General features: G+C 37.5%; 1 protein-coding gene across 1 annotated transcript; it reads right to left on the reverse strand.

The window, feature by feature from the left end:
* On the reverse strand, nt 1-26,413 carry RASSF9 (Ras association domain family member 9). The gene is made up of 2 exons (XM_084205714.1): nt 26,237-26,413; nt 1-3,648 (listed from the first exon to the last, which is right to left on the reverse strand). The coding sequence occupies exons 1-2, from the start codon at nt 26,281-26,283 to the stop codon at nt 2,373-2,375; spliced, it is 1,323 nt and encodes a 440-aa protein (XP_084061840.1). The 5' UTR covers nt 26,284-26,413; the 3' UTR covers nt 1-2,372.

The following is a 26,413-nucleotide window of genomic DNA, read 5'->3' on the forward strand; positions in this document are numbered from 1 at the left end:
TTTTAATATTGTTTTATTTTTTAAGAAATACTCTCTCTCAACCTATTTTACCTATTTTCTTCTTAAAACACAGTGATACTCTTAAGACCTAGAAGTTGCAGGGAAGGTACAATCAACCACCAAGTGTGGATAAAGATCAGTTGAGAGAATCTGAACAAGTTCCTATGAGCAAAATAAATCTGGTAGAGTATGAGTGGAAATTAATTTTTTCCCCCACGGGTCTTGTACTAGCCTGCACAGCGGTGTATATTACTCTGTTTCAATTCTCTATCCTCTAAGTAATTATATATATAAAAAAAATGACTCAATAGAAATTGTAACTATTGGTAACTAAACTCATAAGAAATAAAATACATTAGTCTACTCTCAGCATTCAGAGCTCTGGGCTTAACTACTTTTTAGAGTGATACCACAGAGTCAAAAGATGCAGAGTTGCGTTAATAAATTATTACAAAGATAAGATAATATATTTCATACATCATGTTTCCATCAGGAGCTGATGAGTCTAAATATTACACATTATTATTGAAGCATTCAAATAATATTGTATGAAAAAATACAATACAAAATATATTAAAGCAACTAGCACACTTTGCTGAAACAGAAACTATTTATAACAGCCAGGATTAAGAAAAAAACCCACAACAAATAAACCACAGAAATTTTCTTTTCAGAAAAGGCTTTTTCTCTTCTTTTTTCTTTTTTTTTTTCCTGCATTAAATATGCGCTACTCAGTAGTCCTAGCACTTTGGCCATTTTAGAAAACACATTATTGACAGACACTTAGGAGAAGAAAATTGAAGAAAAAGAAAGCAGTGTATCTGAAAAAATTTTACATTTGCACCTTCTAGGTACTGTCCATTTGCTTACTTTGTAGGCTGTCAATTCCATGATTGTTTTGAATTTTGCAGAACTGAACTTCATTCAGAAATTTTGTAATTATTTCTCCATTCAATTCTTTTACTCAAAAGTGTTAAACAAATTGATCTGCAAAATACGAACGTGACAACCCAGAAATTATGCACGTGCTCTCCATTAGCAAAACCTCTAGCAGAGAGTTAGAAATCTTATTTGGTAACTGAGACAATTCAATTCTAGAGCTTTGTTTTGGACTTACAGCAATATGCTGGAGAAGGGTTTCAGATAAACTACTACATCTTAAATAAAAAAAATTGATTTAACCACATAGCTTTAAAATTCTCGTGTTTTGCATTCCTTTTTTTTATTCTACCTGGAGCCCATTATTTTATTAACTATATAAAGGGGATCAGTTTTAGTTGTATCCCAAAGTCCCCATTGAGGAAGCAGGATTTACAGATTCCTGCTCCAAAACAGCACGAGATGGGATTTGAAAACCTACTTGCTATATGAAAATAGTTGCTAGCTAGCTATTGGGAAACAGTGTCTAGCCAAAGACTAAAATGTCTGGTTCCTACCTGTTGCTTCTGCTATGCTTTTTTTGGTAGTCATGATTTCAGCAGGCCTAAGACACTGGATCCAACCAGTGAGATAGGCAGGAGAAAGTCTTGCTGAAAATGCCCCGAGGGTTAGGTGTGAGTCTGGGATTTCAGCGTCTCGCACAAGCAGGACGTAAGCAGTCCTGACATGCCTGCTGGCAGGAATTCTGTGGACTTAAACATCACTGGGGCAACTACAGGGTAACAGCAGATAAGTAGGGGGTTTAAGGCTCTTAAAAGCAAATAAAAGCTGCTGAAAGAGAATCAAAATTAAAAACCTGTGGAAAGGTAATTTTTAAAATGGGACTGAGGAGTTTTTAAAAATATCATCCTGATATTATATATAAACTAAATTTAAAAATACAGCATAAATGCAATTATATTTCTTCTGTTCTACAATATCATAAAAACTATTTTTTAACAGATTAAATGCTCAATTATATAATCTTTTACAGCAGCTTCACAGCAAGGAAACTCCGTCCGTATAAAGCTAATGTAACAGAGCAGAAAATCAAGCTCTTGGTCTAGTTTTCTCTAGTCTCTACTTCATGTTCCTAAAAAGTTAGGGAGATGCAGGAGCAGACCCAAAGACCAAAGGATATGAAATCTCCAAACTTTTGGTCCAAGCCAATCAGAATGCTCCCATTTCACTGAGTATCAACATTATAAAGTCTGAACAGTCTGTCTTGATGTAGCAAAGTCAACAACTTTGCACCTATTACCAGTTAACCCATTCTAGCCCATAGCATTCTAGCCCAAGTATACTATTAAGGAGATAAATAGACACCCTTTACTTTGCTAAAGCAGTGCCACAGCTTTAATACCTTGAAGAGCTTAACTTTCAAGACAACAGGTTTACTAATTCTTATAAATATCCTCCAAAATAAAATTTAAAAAATGCATAACTGTTTTCAACTATGTTGACAACAGTACCATGTCCCCTGCAGTTATTTCAGAGTCCTGACTATGTGTAGAGCTGATTCCAGTGTCAGAGTCTGTATCATTTATGTCCAGATTAGTCACTCTATGAACAAAGTCAGGAACAGCAATGCTGTTATTGGAGATCCCACTGCCCTTGGATGGCTCTTCATTTGATTGAAGCCTAGTTTCAATGTTGTCCTTAACATGTAGTAAATTAAATTCTTCTGTAAGAAGTTCATATTCTTTTTCCTTCTTTTGAAGCAGTGAGTCCCTGTATGTAAGTTCTTTCTGAATGCAGCTCAGGTATGAGTTGATTCTCAGACCATCTTTCATACTTTTTTCCAGCTCATATTTTACACTTTCCAAATCTGAAGTTTCCAGTTCAGCATTAGCTGCTCCTTCTGTGCGAACAGATTCTCCGTTTTTTTCCATGCATATACCATGTACTTCTCTTTCAATTTCAGCACACAGGTTCTCTATTAATTGTTTGTGATGTTTCAGTCTCTCTTCAACCTGTAAAATTCCCTCACTTTTGCTCAAATAGTCATGCATCTCTTTTTGATCATCTGGCCTACCCGCCTGCTGCTCAGCCTCACTTGTATTGATCATTAAATAGGAGTCCTGAACATAATTTTCTCCATCATTCGCCACACGATCTAGATGGAATTTTGCTTCACATTTTTCAATTTCCATATCTAGTTCCTTCATTCTGAGGACCTGTTGATGAATGGTATGATCTTGAGAAATGATCAGATGAATCAGTGTCTCCATATTGTCTCTCTCTTGCTGAACACTGTCCTGCTTAAGCTTGGCCAGTTTCCGGAAAGTCTTCCTCACAATTTTCTTTTGTTTGTCTATTGGCAACATCTTCATGTAGTTTGCTGGACTGAGGTCCCACTGCTTTTCTACATTTTGTACTACCTTGGCTTCAGCTGTCTTCCACAACGGAAACGAGAGGAAAGCATCTGACTTTACCAACACAAAATGCAAATTAGCCTGCTCTTCCCCCCAGGCCTTCCAAAGTCTCAGAATCTTTGTCAAGGGAGGCAGTACTCGCTCCGAGCCTCTCCATTTTTCTACAATGCAGTAATCACTAGGTTTTCCAAAGAGGACCTTTTTCTCTCCAAATGTTGCCTGATGTTCCTCAAGCAGTGCTTGGATCACTTCTGAGCAAGTTGTGCGTTTTGTCAGGCCACATACAATCTTCTCCTCCTGGCAAACCCAAACCACAATCTCTCTCTCATTTGAAGCCATGTCCTTGCTGGGAGATCTGGAAAACAAGAAAAGACCAAGCATAAATTACATATCAATGGCAGAGACAGTATGAATAATTACTATAATTCTGATATGACTAACACATTGAAAAACTCCTGTATTGTTGTACAAGACAATTTTCTTGCTTAAATTGCATGAAGAAATGTCTTTGGATTAAGTAACAGCTTTAATTGACTACTGCTTTAATGTTATTACTAGTCCAGCTGAAGGAGAATCTCAAAAAATGTCTTTTATCAAATCTTGGTTTTGTATACCTAGTAAGAGTGTATTAAAGTTTGGCAATCTGCATTACACTTTCAGACTGACGTAGGACAGCACAGCTTTTGGATCTTCGTATTTGTTCTCAGTACAAAGACTGCACAGACATTTCTAGGCTATTAGGAATGGCTTCTGAAGGGAAGAATGCACTGAACATAGATGGACTGAGGAAAGATGACTGAACACCACCAATGAATCTGACAACAGAATAAAGCCACAGCTCTTCTGCCACACTTGCACCCACGCAAGCACAAAAACAATTGCTTTTCTTTTTTTTTTCTCTAATAAATGTCAGGGAATTTGTTGCTCCTCCTAAAGTACTGAATAGCCTTAATTCCAGTGAGTTGTGAGAGAGTAACAGATGCAAGAGAATACATACATGGGTCTGCATTTTATTTTGTTATTTGAAATGATGCAGAAATGCAAGAAAAGGAAAACAGTTATTTTATTTAGTTGTTTATTTACTTGTTTCTTTATGAATTACAGTGAATGTGCTATTAACCGGGTACCTCCCTATACACTGAGATATCTGACTCCACGTGTCTGAGATCCCATTCTGGCTCCTGGAGCTCTAGTGCCTAGACAGCAATTCAGTTGACCAAAGGCTGAAGTTCACTGCGCAGCTAATTCTTCAGTTTGCCCCTATCTGGTCCTGGACTGCTGTGGGCCTGTGTTGGCAGAGTTGCCTGGATAGTCCTGTCCTCAACACTCCACTTGAAGAGTTTTCTTCTTACCCAGACCTGAGGATTTGACCTCTTCCATAAAATGAAAAAACAGTAAATTCCCTGAGGAAAAAATGTCTTTGGATTTTCTAGTATCCCTTGCAGTTAATTTGAATGAATGAGGTTTAACCTAGTCTGACAGAGAAAGCTTGAAAAGGAAAATAACTATTCAGACCAGATTCAAAGGGTGCAATAGAGCATGTTTCCATCTAGGACTACTTATCACAGAACTTTTTTAGTCTTCTGAGTTGTAGTAAGTATGGAGTTTTATTTGGCTTAATTACAGATACACCCTATGATTAGTAAAGCAATCCAGCTTGTTCTTTTTTCCTAATTATTACACAACATGACAGACACACTGCAATCCAATAAATTGAACTATGATTGACTCAGCTCTAGGTGCCACTCTGACCAGGAGGCAAAAATCCTTAAAAGAAAGGAAACTGCAAATGAATACTAATAAAACTGACAAGTGTAAGTTTATTAGTATTATTGCACAGGAGAGCTCTGTCCAACTACATTGCTTCAGGTCTTGGAACATTCTCTGTAAAATGTATTTTGGTAGATTACTCTGAGTAATAGCATAATTTTCCCTCTCCAACAGCTCCCCCTCAAAGACCAGCATTTTACAATAATAATTTTTTTAAACTCTTGTCCAGAAAGTTAATAATGTTTTCACAGACTACTTCTCAAGATAAGAAAGCACATATCACAGACACAGAAAATGGCAAAGTGGCACAAAGAAAGAGTAATATTCAAGTTAAAGTGGGGAGGAAGGAATGCAGGATGATATTAGATTAAATGGCATTACTGTGAAGTACAGCACACACTAAAAAATCAGTATCTGCAAGTCCTCTGAGATTTACAATATGCAGGATGCTATATTTTTTTTTCTGTTAACAGATTGGCAGTTAATTGAAATTCAGGTAAATAGCCAGTTGCAATGTAAGTCAGCTGTGACTAAAAATAACTCAGTAATTTCTTTACACTACAGATATAAAAAGAAAAAAAGCAACAAATCATTTATTATGCATAAAATTACACAAAATGAATCACAAAAAACACAGTGCCTCAAACCATGTTCACTACTGATACCTAAATAATTGATTTACAAATTCAAGTCTATTACCAGTCATTGAATTTAAATTTATAGAAGTATTGAAAGTTAAAAAAAAAAAAAAGAGGCATAAAAATATTTAAAAAACCCCATACTGGGGACTCTGAGGCAGTAAATTCAGGCTGTATCTTTCCTGATTTCTTTTGCAATTAGGAAACACATTTCAGGAAACGAATGTAGGGTCTTCTAGCATTCTTCTGAGTGTTTAATGCAATTTGTTTTCTAATCAAATCTATTCCTATTTTTTTCTTGTTTTTGTTTGATTGGCATATTTTCTCCTAGTCAATATTTTCACTATGTAACTGATTATGCGGATTAAGCAGAAGCCTAGTGGCTCTTCTGGCTCCTTTAAAGTTTTCTTATGAAGCCAGTTTCTCTCTGTGCTATTAGAAAATCTTCAGATAGATCTGCAGACCCCCTAGACATCCCATCATTATTGTACTGATAAATACTTTCACTATAGTTTCTTATAGGGAATTCCCACAGAGTTCAGCAGGACTTAAGCAAACTTCTGATGGAACACGCTGTGTATATTGTAAAGCAATCTCCACAGGATCCCTGAAAACAATATGGATGTAAAAATAACATCTTTAAATTACTGTTTTCAACACTTTTCTAGCTGTTTATCGCCCCCTGTAACTTTTTCAGTTATGAAGCACCTGTCTGCCCAGACTATGTTCAGCTTTCTTGGGAAAGGATTGTTCTTTATTTTGCCTATAAAATATAACTTAGTAGCACAATCGGATAATGTATGCACATGCAGGTACACAGAGAAATCAAGTAGCTTATACTAGAAAATAAGTACTTTCACATCTATAAGTACATAATGCATGTACCTACATCTTTTAATTATCAGGGGAGGCTCCTGCCTTCTTTAGCAGGCACCTGTCTTTCCAAACCAAGACATACAGAAAAGGAGAGAAGACATTAAAAGAATTTCTGAACATCTCTGTAATTCTTGGATCAAAGCAACATGGTAAAGTACAAATTCTTTCCTTAATTTTTCTATGTGTTTGTCCTAATATATACTGTCTTTATTTTTATTCAGTTACTCCACTCAATTTTTGATCTTTACTTCTAAGCAGAAAGAATTAGCCAGACATTTATAAAAATCTTACATTGCCATGGAATTCTAATATATTCTAAAATATCAAAAGTGGTTCTTTATTATCTTCCATTAAACATGGTAAACTGGAACCTTACCATGGACCTTTCAAGTAAAATGTATTGTATAATTCTTTTTTCATAGTTAATTCAGGTAGTTCCAAACAAAAATGAAGCCCTGTTGTGTCAGTCACAGAATAACAATTACTAAAAACTTGCTTTCAGGATGCAAGAAGATGCCAGTACTAGGAAATATATTTTGTTAAACTGCGCATTCCTCATAGAAAGTGAAGAGCAGATTCTGCATTTATGAAGTGAAATTCATCTGAAGGTTAAGACTGCAGTATAAATTCACCATCAAAATTCCTCTTCATCAAGAGAAGAGAAAATACTTCCAAGAAGAATCCCTACTGCCTAGCCCATCTTTGATCATTGGGAACAATCATCAGAGGAAACTATTTCTCTCTTTCATTAACTACAAGACCTATGTGGTCATCTTCAATCAAATAGCTCACTTTCAGATAGTTGAAATCAGGTGAAGTTAACTCAAACAGATTCATTCAGGTGAGATTAATTCAGATTCTGGTTTATCTGAGAGAAATGTAACAAGAATGGTCACAGCAGAAGTGGATTTAGTACTGACAAATAAATGTGGGACCCCCACATCGCTATTTCACCACTTAGTTTAGACCTTGACTGTTCAATTTAGCCAGTAACATATAAGGAAATCCATTAATTCATTTCAATGCTAAGAAAGAGGTCTTGAATAAATTTTGGTCATTGACAGGAATTTTTTTTTTTCCCCCCTGAGATGCAATACTAAAAGTTATAATCTTCAGGAACAACATCTGCTTTTAAACAGTCATTTTAACAGAGAAGCAACCTTCTCATATTTACAGGTTCCTTGAATTTCCTGTCCTGCTGTTTTGTAAAAGACACAAAAGAACTAGTATTTTTAATAACCTAGCAGTTACTAGGAGTGTAACAGCCGAAGTGTTTTTCCAGTTTAAATGTTTGGGTTTCCTGACGATCACAAGAACAATTTTTTCAAAACTAGCTAGGCAACTTGTATTTTTTCAAAAATATAATGCTGCAGTAAACAGGCTTTGAAGCTTTCAGTTCTGTTTTGAAGTCTGTTTCTTTGAATTGATCACTGAAGTGTTCTGCTTATACATCTAAGATTATTAAGTCTTGATGATAACAACAACATGCAAGTCTATATCTTTTTGTAAAAAGCCACTAATTACTTAGGACCAGATGGTCAAATAATGGTCAAAAGTACATTTCCCATCTTTTTGTTTGCTTGGTTTGGTTGCTGTTTTCATGCTTTCTGCTCCTTGTTTCTCTTCAAGATGACCCAAAATCCCATCCCAATCATGCTCTAGACCTCACATAGTCTTAATTACACCAGCACAAACTGAGTGTTGTGTGTCAGATATATAATTTGTTAATTTATTCTTCAGGCCTAGGGGAAGGTAATACATTCCAGTAAAGTACAGACAAAACAAAAACATTTACGTATGTCACACAAAGTCAAAATATGAGATATCTTAAATGCTGGAAGGGGCACTTTTGATACTCACTGACTTTAAGGTATGTCTGGCCCAAAAATATACATATCAAACATAAATGTTTGCCTTCTTGGAACAGTCTCCCTAAATATGTAATATATCAGTTTAACAAACAATCATGCCAATCAAATAAAGGGATCCTCTACTTTTTAGAATTTCACCTTCATGTGTACAAGATGCTTATTTTTCTAGACTAATTTCTGCAAACATTCTATTGGAACTAGATCACTTCCATATCATATTGTTAGCAACTTAATGCAGTGTTTCTGAAATATAATGGACAATAAAGGATACTTTCCCTTTGTTGAAAAAAAAAAGCATAGATAACTTTGCCTCCCTTCACTGCAATAAATTATTTTTAGACTTCCCCCCCTGCAAAAAAAAAAAATTAATTCCTTTTTCAATATTACCATATTTCTTGGCATACCCTCTATGAAAATAAATCAAACTGATTACCTGATTTAAAAATACTTAGGAAAGGAATTCAAACCTGAGATTTTGTTTATGACCAAAAATTTTACTAGTTGCCTCCTCCCAGTCATTGAAATAATTTATATGGAATAAATGTCAGTTGGTGAAAATAGATCACACACCAAGCAATACAGAAACCTTTTCCTTGAAAATGCATAGAACTCCTAATAATTTATAGATTTTCCATCAAAGAGCTCATGCTAGATAGCAATTTGTGTAAAATATCTTAGTCATGTTTTCACTGATTTTTTGGGAAAATCATGTTTTATTCTATGACAGCTTAAGCCCTCTCAAACAGCACATACAGTCTAATCTGAAACAAATCAGATGATAATTATGTTTTATAGTTGACAGACTGCTGTGATGGGGTCCTCAGCTGACCCAAGTACGTAGGTATGCTGCTGCCCTGACCTTCCCAAAGTAAGACCAAAATGCTTCTAAACTTTAAGCAAACCCCTGCATTATGCCAAGATATCACCAAGAACAAATCACTTTCTTCAACGGAGAAGACAAAAAGGCTCTATGAGACAATCTTGATGCTGCCTACTGCATCCTTGCAGTGGAGTCCTTGCCAAGAGATTCAGGGTCTGCCACCTGAGTGCTTTCCTGGAGTCCACTAAGAAATGTAGCACCTTCAGGGTGACCCAGGCAGGGCTCTGCTCCCTGCAATGCTCAGCAGTCCCTCCGTTCTTTCCCAAGCCACACGCTCCCAGCTCCTCACCAAGAGGTTCTGTGCTGCATCCTCCCACCTGCCACGCTGCTCAGGGGGCAACAACCTCCCAGCCAGGCCTGCTCAGTGCCTGAGCCATTTGCTCTCCTTTGAAAATGTTGTGACACAATGGCAAGTCTCATCCTGGGAAAACAAGACACACTAAGCATTTAATAACCTAGCGTTTTCAAGGGGCTGGTCTTTGAGCATGCTGCTGGGCCCCATACATATGCCTGTTGGGATGTGTTTGTGCTATGGTCTTTGTTCAACACCCACAGATGCTTCTTCCATGTGCAAGGGCCCAGAGAAAACTTGCCTTGTTTTCCTGCAATTTCTGAAAACCTTGTTATCTCAGTGCCAAGATTATTAATCTCTGTTATCTCTTAGATCTGAGCTATAACTATCATGAAAGATATCGATCAAAAATGTGATGGTTTTTAATTATATATTTACTTGCTGGAAATAATACGAAGCCAATATTACAATATTACCTACTTGACACAAATGGCCTGTATTTGTAGCATAGATCACATGCTACATGTAATTTGAGAGCTTCTGATACCAGTGACTCTTACATGTCAGGGTGTATAAGGGCAAATATCAGCCCCAGAATCACAGACTATCTCAGACTGAAAGAGACTCCAAGGGATCATCGACTCCAACACCCTGCTCCTCACAGAACTACCTAAGATTAAACCATATAACTAAGAGCATCATCCAGAGGCTCCTTGAGCTCTGACAGGCTTGGTGCCATGACCAACTCCTTGGACTGTTCTTGTACCCAACCCCAGCTTCAGTGAAGAAGCTTTTCCTAATGCCCAATGATTGTGGAAACGGTGTGGGAATGCTGTTTCTACCAGACCTCTGACCTAATATGAAGTCAATAACCAAATATTGACTTCAAATATTGAAGTCAAAGCATATAAAATGCATATATCATCACATACCATTTAGATTACACTGCTTTTATTGTTTTTATTGTATTTTTTATTTTATTGTATGTATTGCTTTTATTTTATTGCTTTTATTGTTTCTTTTTCAAAATCTCAGCATGTTACCATATATATGTGTGTGTATATATATATGTGTATATGAGATAATAGATGAGCATTATGAAAGAAAAGATCAAAACATATTTTGGCTCTTTGTGATTTTTATCTGTGAAATTTGCAAAAATGTAAAGCTGTTGGGGCTGTGTTGCAGCTCTTGCTTGGAAGAAAGTAACTTAATTTGATCCAAAGAGATTTTTGAAGGTGAGTTTAAACATTAAAGGCATAAAGAATACACAGTCCATATGAAAGCTAGGGTCAGAAGTATGTCAACCTTTCAGGAATAAATGGCTCATGTTGAAAGTCCATATTATGTTTATTCAGACTATCCACATTTAAACCACCTTTTCTCTTAACTTTCTGTCCCCTTCTGTAAAGTTATTCAAAAGGCAATAAAGGCCAAATCTTATACTTGGTATGCCTCCTGCCTAAGTACATTACACACTTCTGAGTTTCCTAAGGGCAGCAATGAGGAAGTAGCTACTCTCTCACTACCCACTGAAGCTGGAATTACTCCAAAGCCTTAGGGATTCAACGAGCCTATTAACTAACTGCATTACCATTCCCCTTCACAAGTCCCTAAAAACAATATTAATGGAGGCACAGTTAATGTCATACAGGACACAGAAATTCCATACATGACATGTCAGAAACTTGAGTCTTCTTCCCTTTTGCATCATATGAAAGCCAGGGAAAAGGTCACCAGAAGGGTGTCATGACAAGACAGAACTGGTAGTTTAACTGTAAGAATAAAGCTCTCCATACAAATAATTGGTGTAGTCTCAATGCTGCAGGAAGACTTGGAAAGAACACCACAGAACTTCTAAAAACAAAATAATTATTGTTTATAGAGAGAAATGAACTTTTCTCTACCATCTGCTTCTGTATCCATTTAATCTTGCTCTATGATAAAACTTCCTCCTCTACAGAAATGTACATAGGCATGTACTAAAAATAAAAGAAAATTAAGCATGTTGTGAGCCAGTGATATTTTTCAAAAATGCACATATACACACTAGTTGGGATGCTCTAATTGAATATTTCAGATATTTGAAAAAAGAAAACAATTTAAAGAAAGTCCATTTTTATGACTAGCTAGTTACAACACTTTTTTTCCTGGTATAAATTTAATGTTCATTTTTTTGTTCTCTTTTAAAGGCATAAATTTTTAATTCAGCAAGATACATATACCATCAGGAAGGCTCTATGAAGCATTTTAATTAGCAACAGCTGTTGCAAATTATGTCCAATATGAATCAAAATTGATGTACTTAAAACTATAAGCAGGTCCTTCATCTCTTCTGCAGAGAAACGCCATCACCTTTAGCTGCTGTACAAAATTGCATACATTACAGTTCAGCAATGATCTGTGGTTGAAATTTCTGTTCCCCCAAACACTTTATACTATGTTGGTGGTCTGTGACAAATTTCAGTGGAATAACTTTGAATTGCAATGGGATAGTAATATTTTTTCATAGAATGAAAACATGGCAGTTTAAAGAAAAGAATTCTGATAATTATTTTACTGCAAATAACTCATTCACACCAGACTGCTGCTGACTTGAAATGTCAAACTTTGGTAAAAATTCCATGGGAAGTCATGTTGTGCTTCATTCTAGTAACTGTACTGCTTGGAAACACGTGTCTGAACAGGGACCAACTGTTAAGAAAAATAAAAAAAGGAAAAAAACCCTGATAATACTTAAAACAGATAAAAAGGAAAATAAGTAGCCAAGAAGAAGAACCAACAAGGGATGACAGTAATAATTCTATCATCTGCTAAGTGGATGGACAGCAGAGTTTGTACTACATAGAAAATAAGCCAAGAAATTGCACTAACTCAGGATATTGCACTAACAGAAAGACAGAAGAGATGCTGTAAGAGGAATTATACACCTTGTTCACTAGGTAAGAGCAATAGTTATGATGGATTAACCTGAACACTCCCCTGCTGCTCTTTTTAATAATGACAGGACTCTGTGTCTTTGCTACAATGGCCAATATTATTTTGCAAAACCTCATTTGCAAGGGCAAATGTGCAGATGTTCAGCAAAGCTGACCAAAATTTTACTAGGTCCTCCCCTTCGCTTATTATTAGCTCTGCCCCATACCATGTTTACACTTCCAATCACAGGCAAAGTGCAAAGGCTGCAGTGGAGACTGCATTTGCCCCTGCCTTTTCCTCCTGTCTTACCTCTGATATTTTCCTCTGCCCCTAAGGGTACACATTCTCTATAAATTATACCTGCTTTAAATCTGCCTTCCTGTCAGACTAATCATCATTTTTCCATTGTATAGTCAAAGTCATAAGGTTGGTGAGTGGATATTAGACAAAAAAATGTTTGGAATTCCAACAAGCGTGGCATGTGCACAAAATGTCATGACAGGTAACATGTTTATCAAACCAGGCCTGCATTTGGAGTAGCATAACATAGTGGAGGGGGAGGTTTGAGAAAAGAAGAGAAGAACTAGCTGTCCACCAAAATATTTTCCAAGATGAGTAACAGTAAGATCAACAATTTACTTTACTGGGAAAACATGCTTTGATGTGCATATTGCAACTGCTACTGAGGAAGCAGCTGTTATACAGGAATGGAAGATCCCGGAAAAATTCCAGAGCCAAAACACACACTATATTTAGTGATAGTAATTCTTAAGATCATGATGGGGGGATGGGAAGACAGGCATTTTCAAATTCCTCAGTGTTAATGAGCAACATGAGAAGTTTAGAAATATCAATATAGTAAATGCTACATTTTAATTTTGAACAGTGGGTAGTTCTCACTAGTGAACACATGAAAATGCCACTGGTACTTTAAATTTACCACAAGATCTTTGCTACACTGCAAAAATACAATCCTTTAAATTGCTCCTGTGTTAAATGTGCATATTTAAGCACGGGCTACACTATACAAACTTTATGGAGCCCCTATTAATAATGTAAAGAATGTGTTTAAAACTCCACCACTTTCAGTAGTATAGAGGAAGCAGAATAATTTACAGCTCATTTGGAACACGAGCTTCTAAACGACAGAGCTGCTGTTACAGTTAATAGAAATTTGTGTTATCTAACTTCTCCCATTAGAATTTTTATAACAGCGTTTTAGAAGGACCCTGGTTGTTTATGAGCTTTTGAGATCAAAGAAGTGAGGGGAATTCCAAGCATTGAGAGTATGAAGGGGTTTTTTGTTTGGTTTGGTTTTTGGTTTGTTTTTTGGTTGGGTTTGTTTGGGTTTTTTTTCTTTTTATTGTGGTTCCATGAAATTCAGTTCAGCTTTTGTTGAAAGGCAAAAGTGTACTGCTTCCCTCCCCTGCCTTTGTTGACATTTTGCCCAGTGAAGAAACAAACACAAAATATTCAGAGGTTGGGTCTGAGCTGCCAAAACATGAACAAAGCATACTATATGTAGACAGATGATAAGGCAAGTTAAATAATGGAATGAGATACAGACAAGGAAATAATAAGACTTCATGCTACTTTTCCAATACTCCCTGATCTGAAGGAGGCTGGCATGGTTACCTTCTTACAAATCCTTTTATGCTGTGCATGTTTTGCACCTCTTCTCTGCTTCTGGTGGCACCATATGAGACAAGTGCTCTTCTCATTCATAATGAAAGGAATGTCCAGATGGGCTTGGTTTCTTTTTGCCAATCCTAAGGTTAAACTCAGGCTCAGGAAAAAAAATAAGAAGAATACTCATTTGGGTTCTATGGTGTCAAGCAAGAATAGCAGCAATGCAAAGGGAATGGCAGAGAATGGCCAGGAGCCTGGAAAGGGGCCTAGGATTGCTCTTTGTGCTACAGCAAGCCTTTAGAGCCATTCAACAACTTCATCAATCATTACCCTTTCTTAACTTCTTAAAATCTAATGATTTGTCAACACAGCTTTTTTATATATCATAAAAACCAGTTTGAGTATCTCTCTACAGTTTTCTAGGAGTGAGAAAGACAGGATGGGCTTTAATATTCTCCTATATGCACTGCGATCAATTTTACAGAGTGAACCACCCCACTCTGAAACTACATTGTATGATCTTTCCCATTTCATTTGCTTTCATTACATAATTTTGAAAAACATCACCTCAAAGGATGTTTTATCAAGACTTAATTTACAATCAATTCTTTCTTTTCTTTTTTTTCTTTTAAATTTCCACCTCAAACTTTCTGAAAAACAATTCAGTGACAAATGTGTTCCATTACTTACAGTATTTCAAGAGCTGAAAGGAAAAAAAGAGGAGATAATGAAGTGGACTCTTATATAAATGTTCATTCTAAAGAGCTAAATTGAGTACTAGATAAATAATTATGCTAAGGAGAAGAGTGGACATAATTTTTTAAAAAAGAAACCTGAAGCATTTTTACTGTTCATTGTCAGACTGAGAGATTTGTGCAGCTTATGCTTTCAAGTAATTTTCCAAAATTGCCTATCAATGAATGCTTCAATATGCAGTTAGTCAGCCACAGGCTGATAGGGTCTCTGAAATATAACCACATCTTCTCTAAAGAAGCTACTGAACAAATGAAATAAATTGTTAACCTCACCAACTGTGCTCTTCCCAAGCAATGGATATGCGAAAAGAGGGCATTGAAGATTGCAAAACTAGCTCTAGCCAGCTGAGCAATACAGATAAGGAAGGCAAAAAGGGATGAATTGCTATCTGGAAGCAAGTTTAAAGCTGGATCATAATGATTACCAAGAGTAATAAGAAATTTATTAAATTAATGCAAAGAAGAAAGGTGTAGACAAGAGAGAGATACAGAGAATGGTGTCTAGTAGCCCCCCATTCCCTCCCAATCTTTAGCTGTAAGAAGATGCAGGAAGATGACTGCAGAGCAAAGACATTCCATGTGATTCAGATAAAAAGCCATGTGAATCCTAAAATATTTGAACAATTGTGACTTAAGCCCAAAACCTGTTTTATGACAGACATAATGGGTTCAGATAATGTGTTTCCAGCTGGGTCCATATGAAGAGGCTCATAACCATGTCAGTTGTCCATCACAACCCTCCCACTGGAGCTGAGCTTCTTGTCTGATCTCCAATGAGTCATGATGAATTAAGCCATAAAGACAAAAGCCTTGTTAAACCATCTAAGATAGCCATCCAAATGTGACTGAACAGTTTAGGAAGAAACTTCAAAAATTTAATGCAGCTGAAAAGGTGGTAACTCCTGGCAAGAGAACTGTGATGAACAGGGAGAGCAGATACAGGCCAAAATCTGCAGCGGGCACAGCTGAAACTAAGCACAGCTACATGACTGTGACCAAAGACCAAGGCAGGCCCGAGAAATAATGGTGCTAGTTTTGTGAGACGCATCTATGGCAGCATAGTGATTATCCCAAGCAGGCTGTGACACCAGAAAGACACTGCAAACTACTTGTTGACATTAGTTCACAGAAAGTCAACTGAGTCAACATTCAAATTAATCCTATGTTTCTTTATTTCACATATCCAAATGTCTTTGCAGGTGGGGATCCTTTCAACATATGAGCAACGCAGATGGCCTCATAGCTCAGGGAGGATAAAAAGGCCTTTTAACAAGGTACTTCATAAGTGAGTGGTTACCACAGTGACAGGTGCATGAAGGCATGCTTCCCTCTGCCACGTGAACAGCTCTGTCATGTTGGGAGAAATACACATATTTAGCTCTCTTCCGTGACATGTGAACATTCTGTTTGTCACTTCTGACAGGCTGGTGTGTACTCAGGTTTGTAATATGTAGATGCATAAATATACAATCTAAAGAAGTGGCTATTTTTGCATGTATTGTTTATATATACAATAATTTGGGGGTTTTAATCTATTTTATTCTATGTATGTGACAGTACATGAGCTATACATATGCATTCTGAAATGACATCCAACACAAGCTGTCATAAATTCATTTTTATGCTGAATATATGCCTACCAGGCACAAATGCTTTAGCACAAAGAAATATGGTTAGCATGCAGCCAAGTACTGAAAAATTTCAGATGTTGTTAAAGATTTCCATGCTACTTAGTTCAACAAAAATTAATTTGATTCAGCGTATCCATAGAAAGATTCATTCACTGCCACACTGGTCACTTGCCTCACTTAAATGAATATAAGAGACAGTACTCAGTTTTGTCAAGACACGGAAGGTACTGAAGCCTTGCAGACACCAAATATTGTAACTTTCAAGTATCTCCCTTGCTGCTGAAATCATAATGCTCACTTGGACATCTCAACTTCCACAGAAAGTACTTCAAAAAAGTTGAACTCCTAACAATGGGGTTTGCTGACACCAGCAAGTTCGGCAGGAACTGACCTAAAGCAGTCAGAAACATGAACAAAAGGGCAGGACTTAGATGCTGTTAGATCATGTTCAAATGTTCATTGGATAAAAACCCAGAAATATTAATTAGTATAGCAACTCAAAACCTGATTCTCTTCTCTCCCCAAAGCTTTCAACACTAATCCTTGTCCTTGTGTGCCTAACTGTAACTTAAGCCAGCAGAAAATGAAGCAGTTTCAAGATGAAATACTGAGAGAATTTCAGTTTAGAATAACTTCACAAGACTTTCCTGAATAATGCACAATGAGGGAAGCACAAACTGCACTGTGTTCAGGACCAGTGTAAGACATGGTAGAAATAGAGGGGGCTGGGCAATGCTACCAGCCAGAATTTAAACGTCCAAAGTTCTTGAAAATTGTCTTAGGTGACTGAAATTTCACTTAGGCACCTTCATAAAACTAACCCTTATGACTTATATTTGTTCAATATGTGTGCATTTTTATTTGTATCTTTTCTCCTAGGTGTGGTACAACCCTTTTAAAGGACGCTTTTCAGAATTCAAACTTTTGATATGTCCTTTACCATCAGGTATTCAATTGCTCTTCAGGCTGACATTACAGAATTTCTTTCTACATACTCTTGTAGGGAAAAAACTCCTTTTTACAAATCAAAGCTATCCCCTCATTTAAATTCCCACTCCTACTGAATTGATATCCACAGACGTGCAAAGTAAGACATCCATAAACTTCCTTTGCTCAGCCCTTATGTAAAAAGAGTTTACAGGACACTGAATTAGCAAATGAGGAGCACACAGTGAATAACCAGTTTTGTAAACTGTGGTTTATGTGTCTTAACCAAAACTAGGTAGGAATTTTGTGGGGGCAGGGTCAGGGAAGACATCCACGCTATTAGGATGGCTCTCCCTTAATCATACATGATCTACCTGTAATTCACCTCTCCGTTCATGTTTCCCTTTTTAATTTCTAAAATGAGTGGTGCAAAAGATGGTTAATAACCTGCTCTACAAATCTGAGCATGCTCCATGAAAAGTGATTGGGTGGTGCTCATATCATCTACCTTAAGCTATTTAAAAATGTAGATGCGCAGTCAAAGATAATTTTCTGACCTTCCTCTGTAATCAGTGGCATAAAATAGGCACCTCCAAAAGGGTGACTAATCCCATACTGACAGTCTGTCTAAGACTAAACGAATTGCCCTCCAGAAGTATTTAGATGTATCCATTAACTACAAAGAGTACCTAGATGACAAGATACCTAAATTTTCAGTAGGCTCGAGTAAGATGGAGCTTGACATTTGTGTTTCACTGTGTACTTGAATCTCAGGAGCAGTATGAGTGTCAGCAAAAGTACTGTGACCATCCACAACTGCAGTTCCAAAAATAACTTAGATCTTTGTCAGACACCTGTAGGGACTTCCATGGGTAAACAAATAATACTAGTTATCTAACTAATCCTTAAAGTACCAGGAGTCTGGGAAAGTGCAGCAAAGTCAATACCAATCCAAGATTGTTGTTAGAAAACTCAATTTGTGCAGGGCTTTTCAGTAAAGCAGGATGTTAACAACTAAGTGGCCCTGAGAGATACAGGCAATAATCAAGTTAAAAAAGTATACCCAGTGCCTAAGCAATCAGTCCAGAGGAAGTCTGTCAACAGCTAATGTCCAAACAAAACAGCAGTTCAGAACATCAGTTTACCAACCAAAACATCAGCAGCTGAACAAGATCAGCACAAGATCCCACTTTATAAATATCACTAAACCACTCTTTGATCAGTGAGCAAAATCTGGTAACTTCCTCTGGCTATGGCAGATGAGGTATACTTTAGGTCATCAAAACAGTGTCCCAACTGTTGCTCTGAAAAATGTTGTAGCTTTAAAGTGCTTTCACAGTGGAAAATATCCTCTGTAGAAAGATTTCCTTTGAATTGAAGGAGGTTGGGGAAAGCAAAGTAAGATGTTCTACATGGATGATGGAATCTATTAACACAAAGCAAATTGCATGTTCAAGACCCAAGGGCAGACTCTCTTAAAAATTAGTAGTCTTCACTCAACTGCATTATTCCAGTGAGGTCATACACCCTTAAAAGCTAAAGTAAGGTAAACACATTTATACCTGACCAAAACAAAGGTCTAATAGATTATTAAATTTTCATAAACCTGATTTTGTCCTTGAACATGAGAATATTATTATTTTGCATATTTATTTTCAGCTTCAATATTTTTGTGTCATTAAAAGGAGGAAAAAAATCTTCTGCTTTTTAATAGACATGATTCCATTTACCATTATGATGGAAAATTTGTAACTCGGAAATCTTTACATCAATGAAAGAGAGCAAATAGGGGTGAAGAATAAAGAAAGCAACTTAATCAGATTCATGATTTTGACCCTCGATATAAAGAAATTCTATATTATATTCAGAGTAAACATGGTCCCCATAAACATATTTTTCTCCTATGATTATTCTGCAACTTACTAATTAATGTGGAGAAAAGTCATAAAAAACCAATCACAACCCAGAAAAACAGAGGTTTACATCACCTCCAAGATTGCAACATAGCTTGGCTTCTTCTAATGCTGATGCTCAAAAATGCATGTCTAGGAACCATCTAAACTACAATTTAAATGTCTCAAACTGACATAGGGAAAAATGCACTCAGTCACACTGGAGTGGGAATGAAATAAGAAAGTTGGTGAAGGAGAAACACATCTTCAAATAAAGGGTATAAATAAAGTGCATGAGAGATGTACCAAACATGCACTAGAATTTTTTCTTTCAAGTTTGATGTCTTTTGCTTATTACCACATTACATGACATATTATTATCATATTATTACATACAATTACATGAAAATATATTATCATTATCATCGAGAGCCTTCCTTTCTGTTTTGGTTTTTTTTTTAGTTTCTGCAGGTAATTTTATTTTCTTTTGTTCGCTTCACAAAACCACCTCAAAATATATTAAAATGCTCATGGCATTTCTTTATTTATTTCTCTTTCTGGGACATTAAAACCCTCCTTACAAGACATTTTTAACATTCTAGAAAATTTTAAACCATTGAAACATTCCTCAAAAAAATCACCTAAAATCAAACCTAAACAATCCACAGTGTATTCTCACTTTCCTGCATGGCATCTATGTTTAGTGGACTGCATAAGGACTAGAATAAAAGAACTCACAGACCTAATTCTTACCTCTCCCACTAACTGGCTTTCACAGTCTGCACTTCTACACATTTTACACTGTCTAGTCATGTCCTACTTATTTTCCTGAGGCATGTAAATATTAACACCCAAATTACTGCTAAGGAAAACTATGTAAGCTTATCGGGTGTTTGAGGTCACAAAAAATTGGTATGGTTATCACTATTGCAACACCTGCACCATAAGTGTATTTCTGGCTAGGTCAAACCAGGAAAAGGCAAAGTGGTTAATCCTGGAGCCTATTTGAGTAAAGCTCCAGAAACGTGCTCAAAAAAGTATTCTTTTGGACAAGGCTTCCTGAAACTCTTTTATCTGTTTCGTCCCATGGGATACCTGAGGAATTGCTAGCACAGAAACACTGTACAGAAGAAGACAGAAAGTCATCATCTTGAGAGTACCATAACACATAAGAGAACCAACAGAAGTGACAATAATAGCCCAGTTACCTATGCACACAGCTGGGTACCAGCACGTCCAACATTCAGTCCTAGGCTTCACTTAATGTGTGGTCTTAACATTTTTATATTGCATCATACTTTCTGTCACTATTAATAAGGATTTACCAACATACTAAATATAGAAGCTGGATGGACTAATTAAGGCTTGTACAGCATAAGAGATGTTAATGTTTTCAAATAATAGTGTTTCAGACTAGAGTTTTAAATTGTTATTATTACTCATATAAAACAAACAAAAAACTTTTTTTCTGAGCACAGGTAAATCAGGAGGTACTACTCTGTGATTATCACTGACTTTCATTAAACTTAATACAATTTAAAAAAATGCCCAACTCAGAGAATTTACTTCTGTCTACTGAATTAATTACATATTTAGCAATGTGTCTTTCTTCATGCACAATACTAGTTTTTCAACAGTAAAAAAGGAAATTACCACTAACCAGCAAGATTTTTCCTCTTTTTAATCTTTTACTTGGAAAAAAAAAAAAGGGAGTTTTGTCTGAAAGGTATCTCTCAGCCTGACTCCACACTACATTAGCGTTTCAGATTAGCTTCAACTTAACTGAAGTCATGCTCTTAGATGGTGTAGTATTACACTTCTATTACTCGTTTTATTTACTCCTTCAGGATGAAATTGCTGCCTGCCCTCCTGGCACAGTAGATAATTAACTCTTTAGAAATAAGGTTAGTGTTTTGCTAGACGAAAAGCTCTTCCTGAAAGTGAAGTGAACAAATATGTACAAAGATTATTAGAAAATGTGTGCAACCATTTTGACCCCTGAGACAAAGCTTCCAAGGAAGACCAGAAAATAAATTATAATGTATGAAGTCTAGCTCAAAAAGGAACCACTTCTTTGACAGTTCACTAATACATCTCACACTCAGGGTAAAGTTAAAAAAAATAGGTAAAAAGAACGCATTCTACCATTACAAAAGAAGCACCATCTTTTCAATCTAAAAATTTAACACACGTAGCACCACTGATTGTAAAACTGTTATCTACCCTCTCCAATATACATACCAAATACCTTGTAGTCTCGTATCAAAAAGCACCTTTATAGCTTCATACAGACTTTTATCCAGGTGTGCTCATCCAAAAGAAGTATTAGGCATCTCACATGATCCCATCAGACTTACAGTGTGGGTCACACACAATTCATTCAGATAAGCAGCTGATCTCCAAGAGCTTTACCAGTCCAAACCTCAATGCTGAGCATTTTCAGTTTTACTTCATCAAGGTTTCAAATGTACAGAGGTGAACTCAACCGTAGGTACAGCAGAAGAGATGTTCAGAGCAATACACAAATTACTAACTAGATGCAATGAGAAACTACTGGAGGGAGGGAGAAAGGGAGGGATCAAGGAAATGCTAAGTCAGTATCAGATAGATGAAGTCTCTAATCTAATTCACTACATTGCACTGTAAATTATAAACTGAGAGAATAATTGAATGTCTCTCACTGGGGAGGGGCCTCTGACTGTCAGGACAGGAAGAACTCCCTCTTCTATCTATAACATTGGATGAAGATACATGGTCTTTCTTTCCACCTCTGAACCAGAGATGAGCTGATTAAAGAAAAGCAGAATTAAAGAGTAGACAAGGTAAGTCCTTCCTTCCTACAGAGAAACACTAACTGTTTCTCTGTGGCAGTGAGTAAAAGTGAAAAACAGCAGAAAATAGTAAACAGTAAAAGGTAGAAAAAATACAGGAAGGAAAAGCAAAACCACTCAACACATTTAAACATTAACAGATTTGTAACACAACTGTTTAATCACGAAACACTACTCTGGGTTCAGAATTGTTGCATGCCAACAGAGCGTACAAACTTTTGTAGTAAACGTAGGACCAGCATGAAGTGCACTGGCAAAATGTATTTCTCAAGGTGTTGAACATGACAGGACAGCCCTACAGCATCAAGATGGATTATCTGTACCCTCTCCCTTTCAGGATCCCAGCTATAACACAAATGAAACAGTAGAAATTCAACAATTTTGTCTAAGGCTCATGTGCAAAACCCAAGGAAGTGGTTTTGCAACGAAAGAAACCACAATGTGATCAGTTTTCTCACTGAGACATAGATCCAGATATCCTTGAAGTATTTAAATAAACCAAAAGACCCATTTTCCAAAGTGATCAAATCTAACACCCAAGAGCAGAGAAGTCTTAATCAGTGCAGCATAAATTTCTCTTCTGCTTAGGAACCAGGAAATCGAATACAATGCGAAACCCTGGTACCTAAACACTGCAAGTATCTATGTTCTGCATTTCTAATATTTGGATAGGAGCAGTTTTTTCTCTGAGCAGAGAAATGTGTTAGATCAATACTAGACCTTATGAGCAAAGAACTCAGTGCCTTTTCTCTTCCTCCACCTTCAGCTAAGCATTTCCTGCCCTCACTTCACTTCTGAAGTGTGATGTGAGCTGAGCATTCCTCTCACTCTCAAAGTAAGCGTCTTTAAGAGATCTGCATAAAAATAAATCCCCTTGAGTTTATTCATGTTGCAGAGCCTTAGTCCTGCAGGAAACTTTCATTTTTCCTTTGTTGCCTTAGAGGGTACAACCTGTCCCTGCCGTGCACATTTGGGTTTGCAAGTGGGTGGGGTGTCTTGGAAGTATTGTTCTCCTGGGGACATAGTGACAAGCACATACACATTCTGGGGACTGTGATTACTTCTGGTTGTCACAGAAGGACAACGAATACCGTCAAAACTACTTAGAGCTCTTGAAAAAGGTATCAAAGTATCACTATTGTCTTTCTTGCCAAGAAACATATGCTGGAGTCACAATCCTGGAGGTCACTCCCCTGAAATCAAACCAGGGCTTAAGTGATCTATTGGCTACCTGGGCTTTGTGCTGTCTCTGCATTAGTAACATTTCAGAAGCCCAAGAGAGTAATACTGGCTGAAGATCTTTCAAATACTAACAGTAGTTCAGCACAGGTTTTGTCTTCCTGAGGTTTAATCTCAGTTTCTTTCTCTAAAGACTGGCAGCATAATGGACAACATCCCTCGCCTCTTGCTCAGACACAGACTCAGTTAGTGTAACCTCTTTGTTAAAACTCTAAGGTCTGAGGGGCAGAGACTGACAATTTACAATCTGGATGTGAAGAGCCTACTATTAAACAGAGACCTGATCTGGAACCTCTGGGCAATGCTGCAAGACAAGCACTAATTACAGTGGTGTCATCTTGTTATCTGAGCAAATGACTGTAACGCCTTCATTTTCCTTCTGGCTCTCCTTCCACCTACCTTTGTTACCTCAACTTAGCTTTATGTCCTCATGTAAACAGAGATTTTATTCCTCATTTGCTTATCTTACAACTTTCAGGAGTTATATTTGCATGTAGCAAATGGTCATTAAGAACTTCCAGAGAAAAAGGAAAAAGCCGAGTTTCCCAGAAATGTGAATGAGCACTAGGCCTATTTTACAAAGCAGCAGCAGGTTAAAGAAATACATTTGTGTATGTCCCTTTTTGGTCCCTCTTTACAGGCAGTTAGTGTAGTACAAAGTAGTGAGCCCCAAGTTCTGACTCTCCAACTACTGGCCTAAACACAGTGAAGGATTTTAAGCTCACTTCTCAAGGTTTCAAATGAGTTCACCAAGATACAATTAAAATGAGAAATAATTATTACATAGCTCTTCAGTCATACTGCACAACCAACTGCATAAGCAAAGTTTCCTTCTCAAAATTCAGTATCAAAGCTAACATTAAACATGCAGAAATTTAAATATCTGAATAGATAACATCTTAAGAAGTATGTCATTTGCTTTGTTCTTGACCCTCTCCCCCTACACTTCTCTGGTCATACAGCCCCTTCTTATTGCCACAAAGCCTCTCAGCCATTAGAGGCATTTCTTTATTTCTGGGGATGTGAGGATAAAACGAATAGAAAGTCCTAGATGAACCAGTAAAGGTTCTTTTGGTATTTTAATTTTTATTGCCTATTTAAAGCTTTGGATTAGGAGTTTCTTTTCCTGAGGAATAAAATGTCACATCAGCAAACAAAATGAGATTGATGCAATTAGTGTGAAGATATTGTAAATACCCAAAAGAGAAACAATTTCACCATTGAACAGTTTCACAGTGGAACTGTGCTTTGTGATTTAATCCTTATTCACGTAAGTGATTACAGGAACAAAACTTCCACTTCAAGAGTAATAAATTTCCAGCTCTATGTGAAAACAATTTCATAGAAAAGTTCATGTTCACCTTTCTAATTCTTCTAAACAAAAAAATGGCCACATTACATCAAAGTTTTACTGTTTCCAGACACATTACCAAAATATGCTGTTTAATTAGTAAACTACAATAGTAATAATTCTAAAATGGTATCCAATTTTTAAACATTGACTGTTACAATCTAATTTATATTCAATATAATATACTAACTTAATATTTTTACACAATCTCAGCAAATACAATCCCACCCCCCAAATAATTTTCAATATATCAAATGTGAAAACCAAAAGCCAAACATGGATATGAGACGTTTTTACAAGACTATTTAGAGTTCAATTACAGTCCCCATAGAAAAGATCATCCTTTGCTTTCCTTTAAATACAAACTAAATTTTGGTGAAGAGCACAAGGCAAAATGGAGATGAGATTACAAGTGATTTTAGAGCTTCTCACTGAGGCAATGTAGCAGCTTGAATTCTAAGCTGCTACAAGGCAAAATTCCAGTGACCTGTTTCTGTTCAGCTTTAGCTAGATGGCCTCAGCCACTGTACATTCCATAAGGCTCTAAGCAAATTCCCTCCTTAAAAACCTAGTACCACCCTAGCACCTAACATGATTACATAACCCTTCTCCTCTTTGCAACCCGCGTGTGGGGCATGTGGAAGCATGTAGGGTGTAAGGGACAAAGTCCCCATGAAGAAACTTCGCAGCAGCAGACCAAAGGACCACAGCAGTCCCTCTAAAGAATTTTCTAAGGAAAAAAAAAAAGTATATACAGTACCAGTCTATCCTGGACTAAAGGCTAAACAACAAAAAAAAAGTAATTTTCCCCCCCTTCTCCCAACGCTGGGAGCTCGATGCTCTCCTACCTCCCGGGCTGACAGCCAGCGGACAGGATAAAGCACGGGTTTGATCCGAAGGGATTGCAGGCTGCCGGTCAACCTCCCAGGGCAACGGGGCTAAGGCGCGGGGCCCGGAGCCCGGCCCTCCGGTGAGAAACTCGGGGAGTTTTGTCCCGGGGCGGGGGAAGAGCTCCGGGTTCCCCCTGGCCGCCGACGGGACGCGGACGTCGCGCTCGCAGCCGGTTCTCCGGGCCCCGGCGAGCCTCACCTTCCCAGCCGGGGCTGTTCGCCTCCGTTCAGCCGGGGAAGGCTCCAAGTCCGGAAGAGCTACCTCCCGCTCACGGAAAATACTCCCCAGGAGTCAAAAGAGCCAGAGCGAAGAGGGGCACGACAGGTCCGGGCGAAGGGGACAAGGGAAAAGCCCCTTCCCTCGGCACACGCCGGCCCGCTCCCCTGCGCTGCCCCGGCCCGGCTGCCGCTCGCAGGTGAGCCCCGCAGTTCAGCTGCCCCGAACGGCACGGTCCGGATAACACATCCTGCCCCCAGAACCAAACAAAAAGTACAAAAAAAAATTCATCCCATAGCGCCCTACCTTGTCCTCCACATACCCACGCACTTTACCTGTTTTTATGCCGGGTTTTTAATAAATTCCTTCCAAAAGGAGCCATGATCCCAGCGGCATAACATCAGCGATCCCCAAACAATTCGAGGGTGTTCCCTTCTCCCCTATTTTTTCGCCTGAGCGCCTTCCAGCTTGTTAATAGTCACCGAGCGCAGCGATGAGCTGGAAGTTGTGCA

The sequence above is a fragment of the Fringilla coelebs genome (assembly GCF_963513975.1).
Source record: "Fringilla coelebs genome assembly, chromosome: 5".
NCBI lineage: Eukaryota > Metazoa > Chordata > Aves > Passeriformes > Fringillidae > Fringilla > Fringilla coelebs.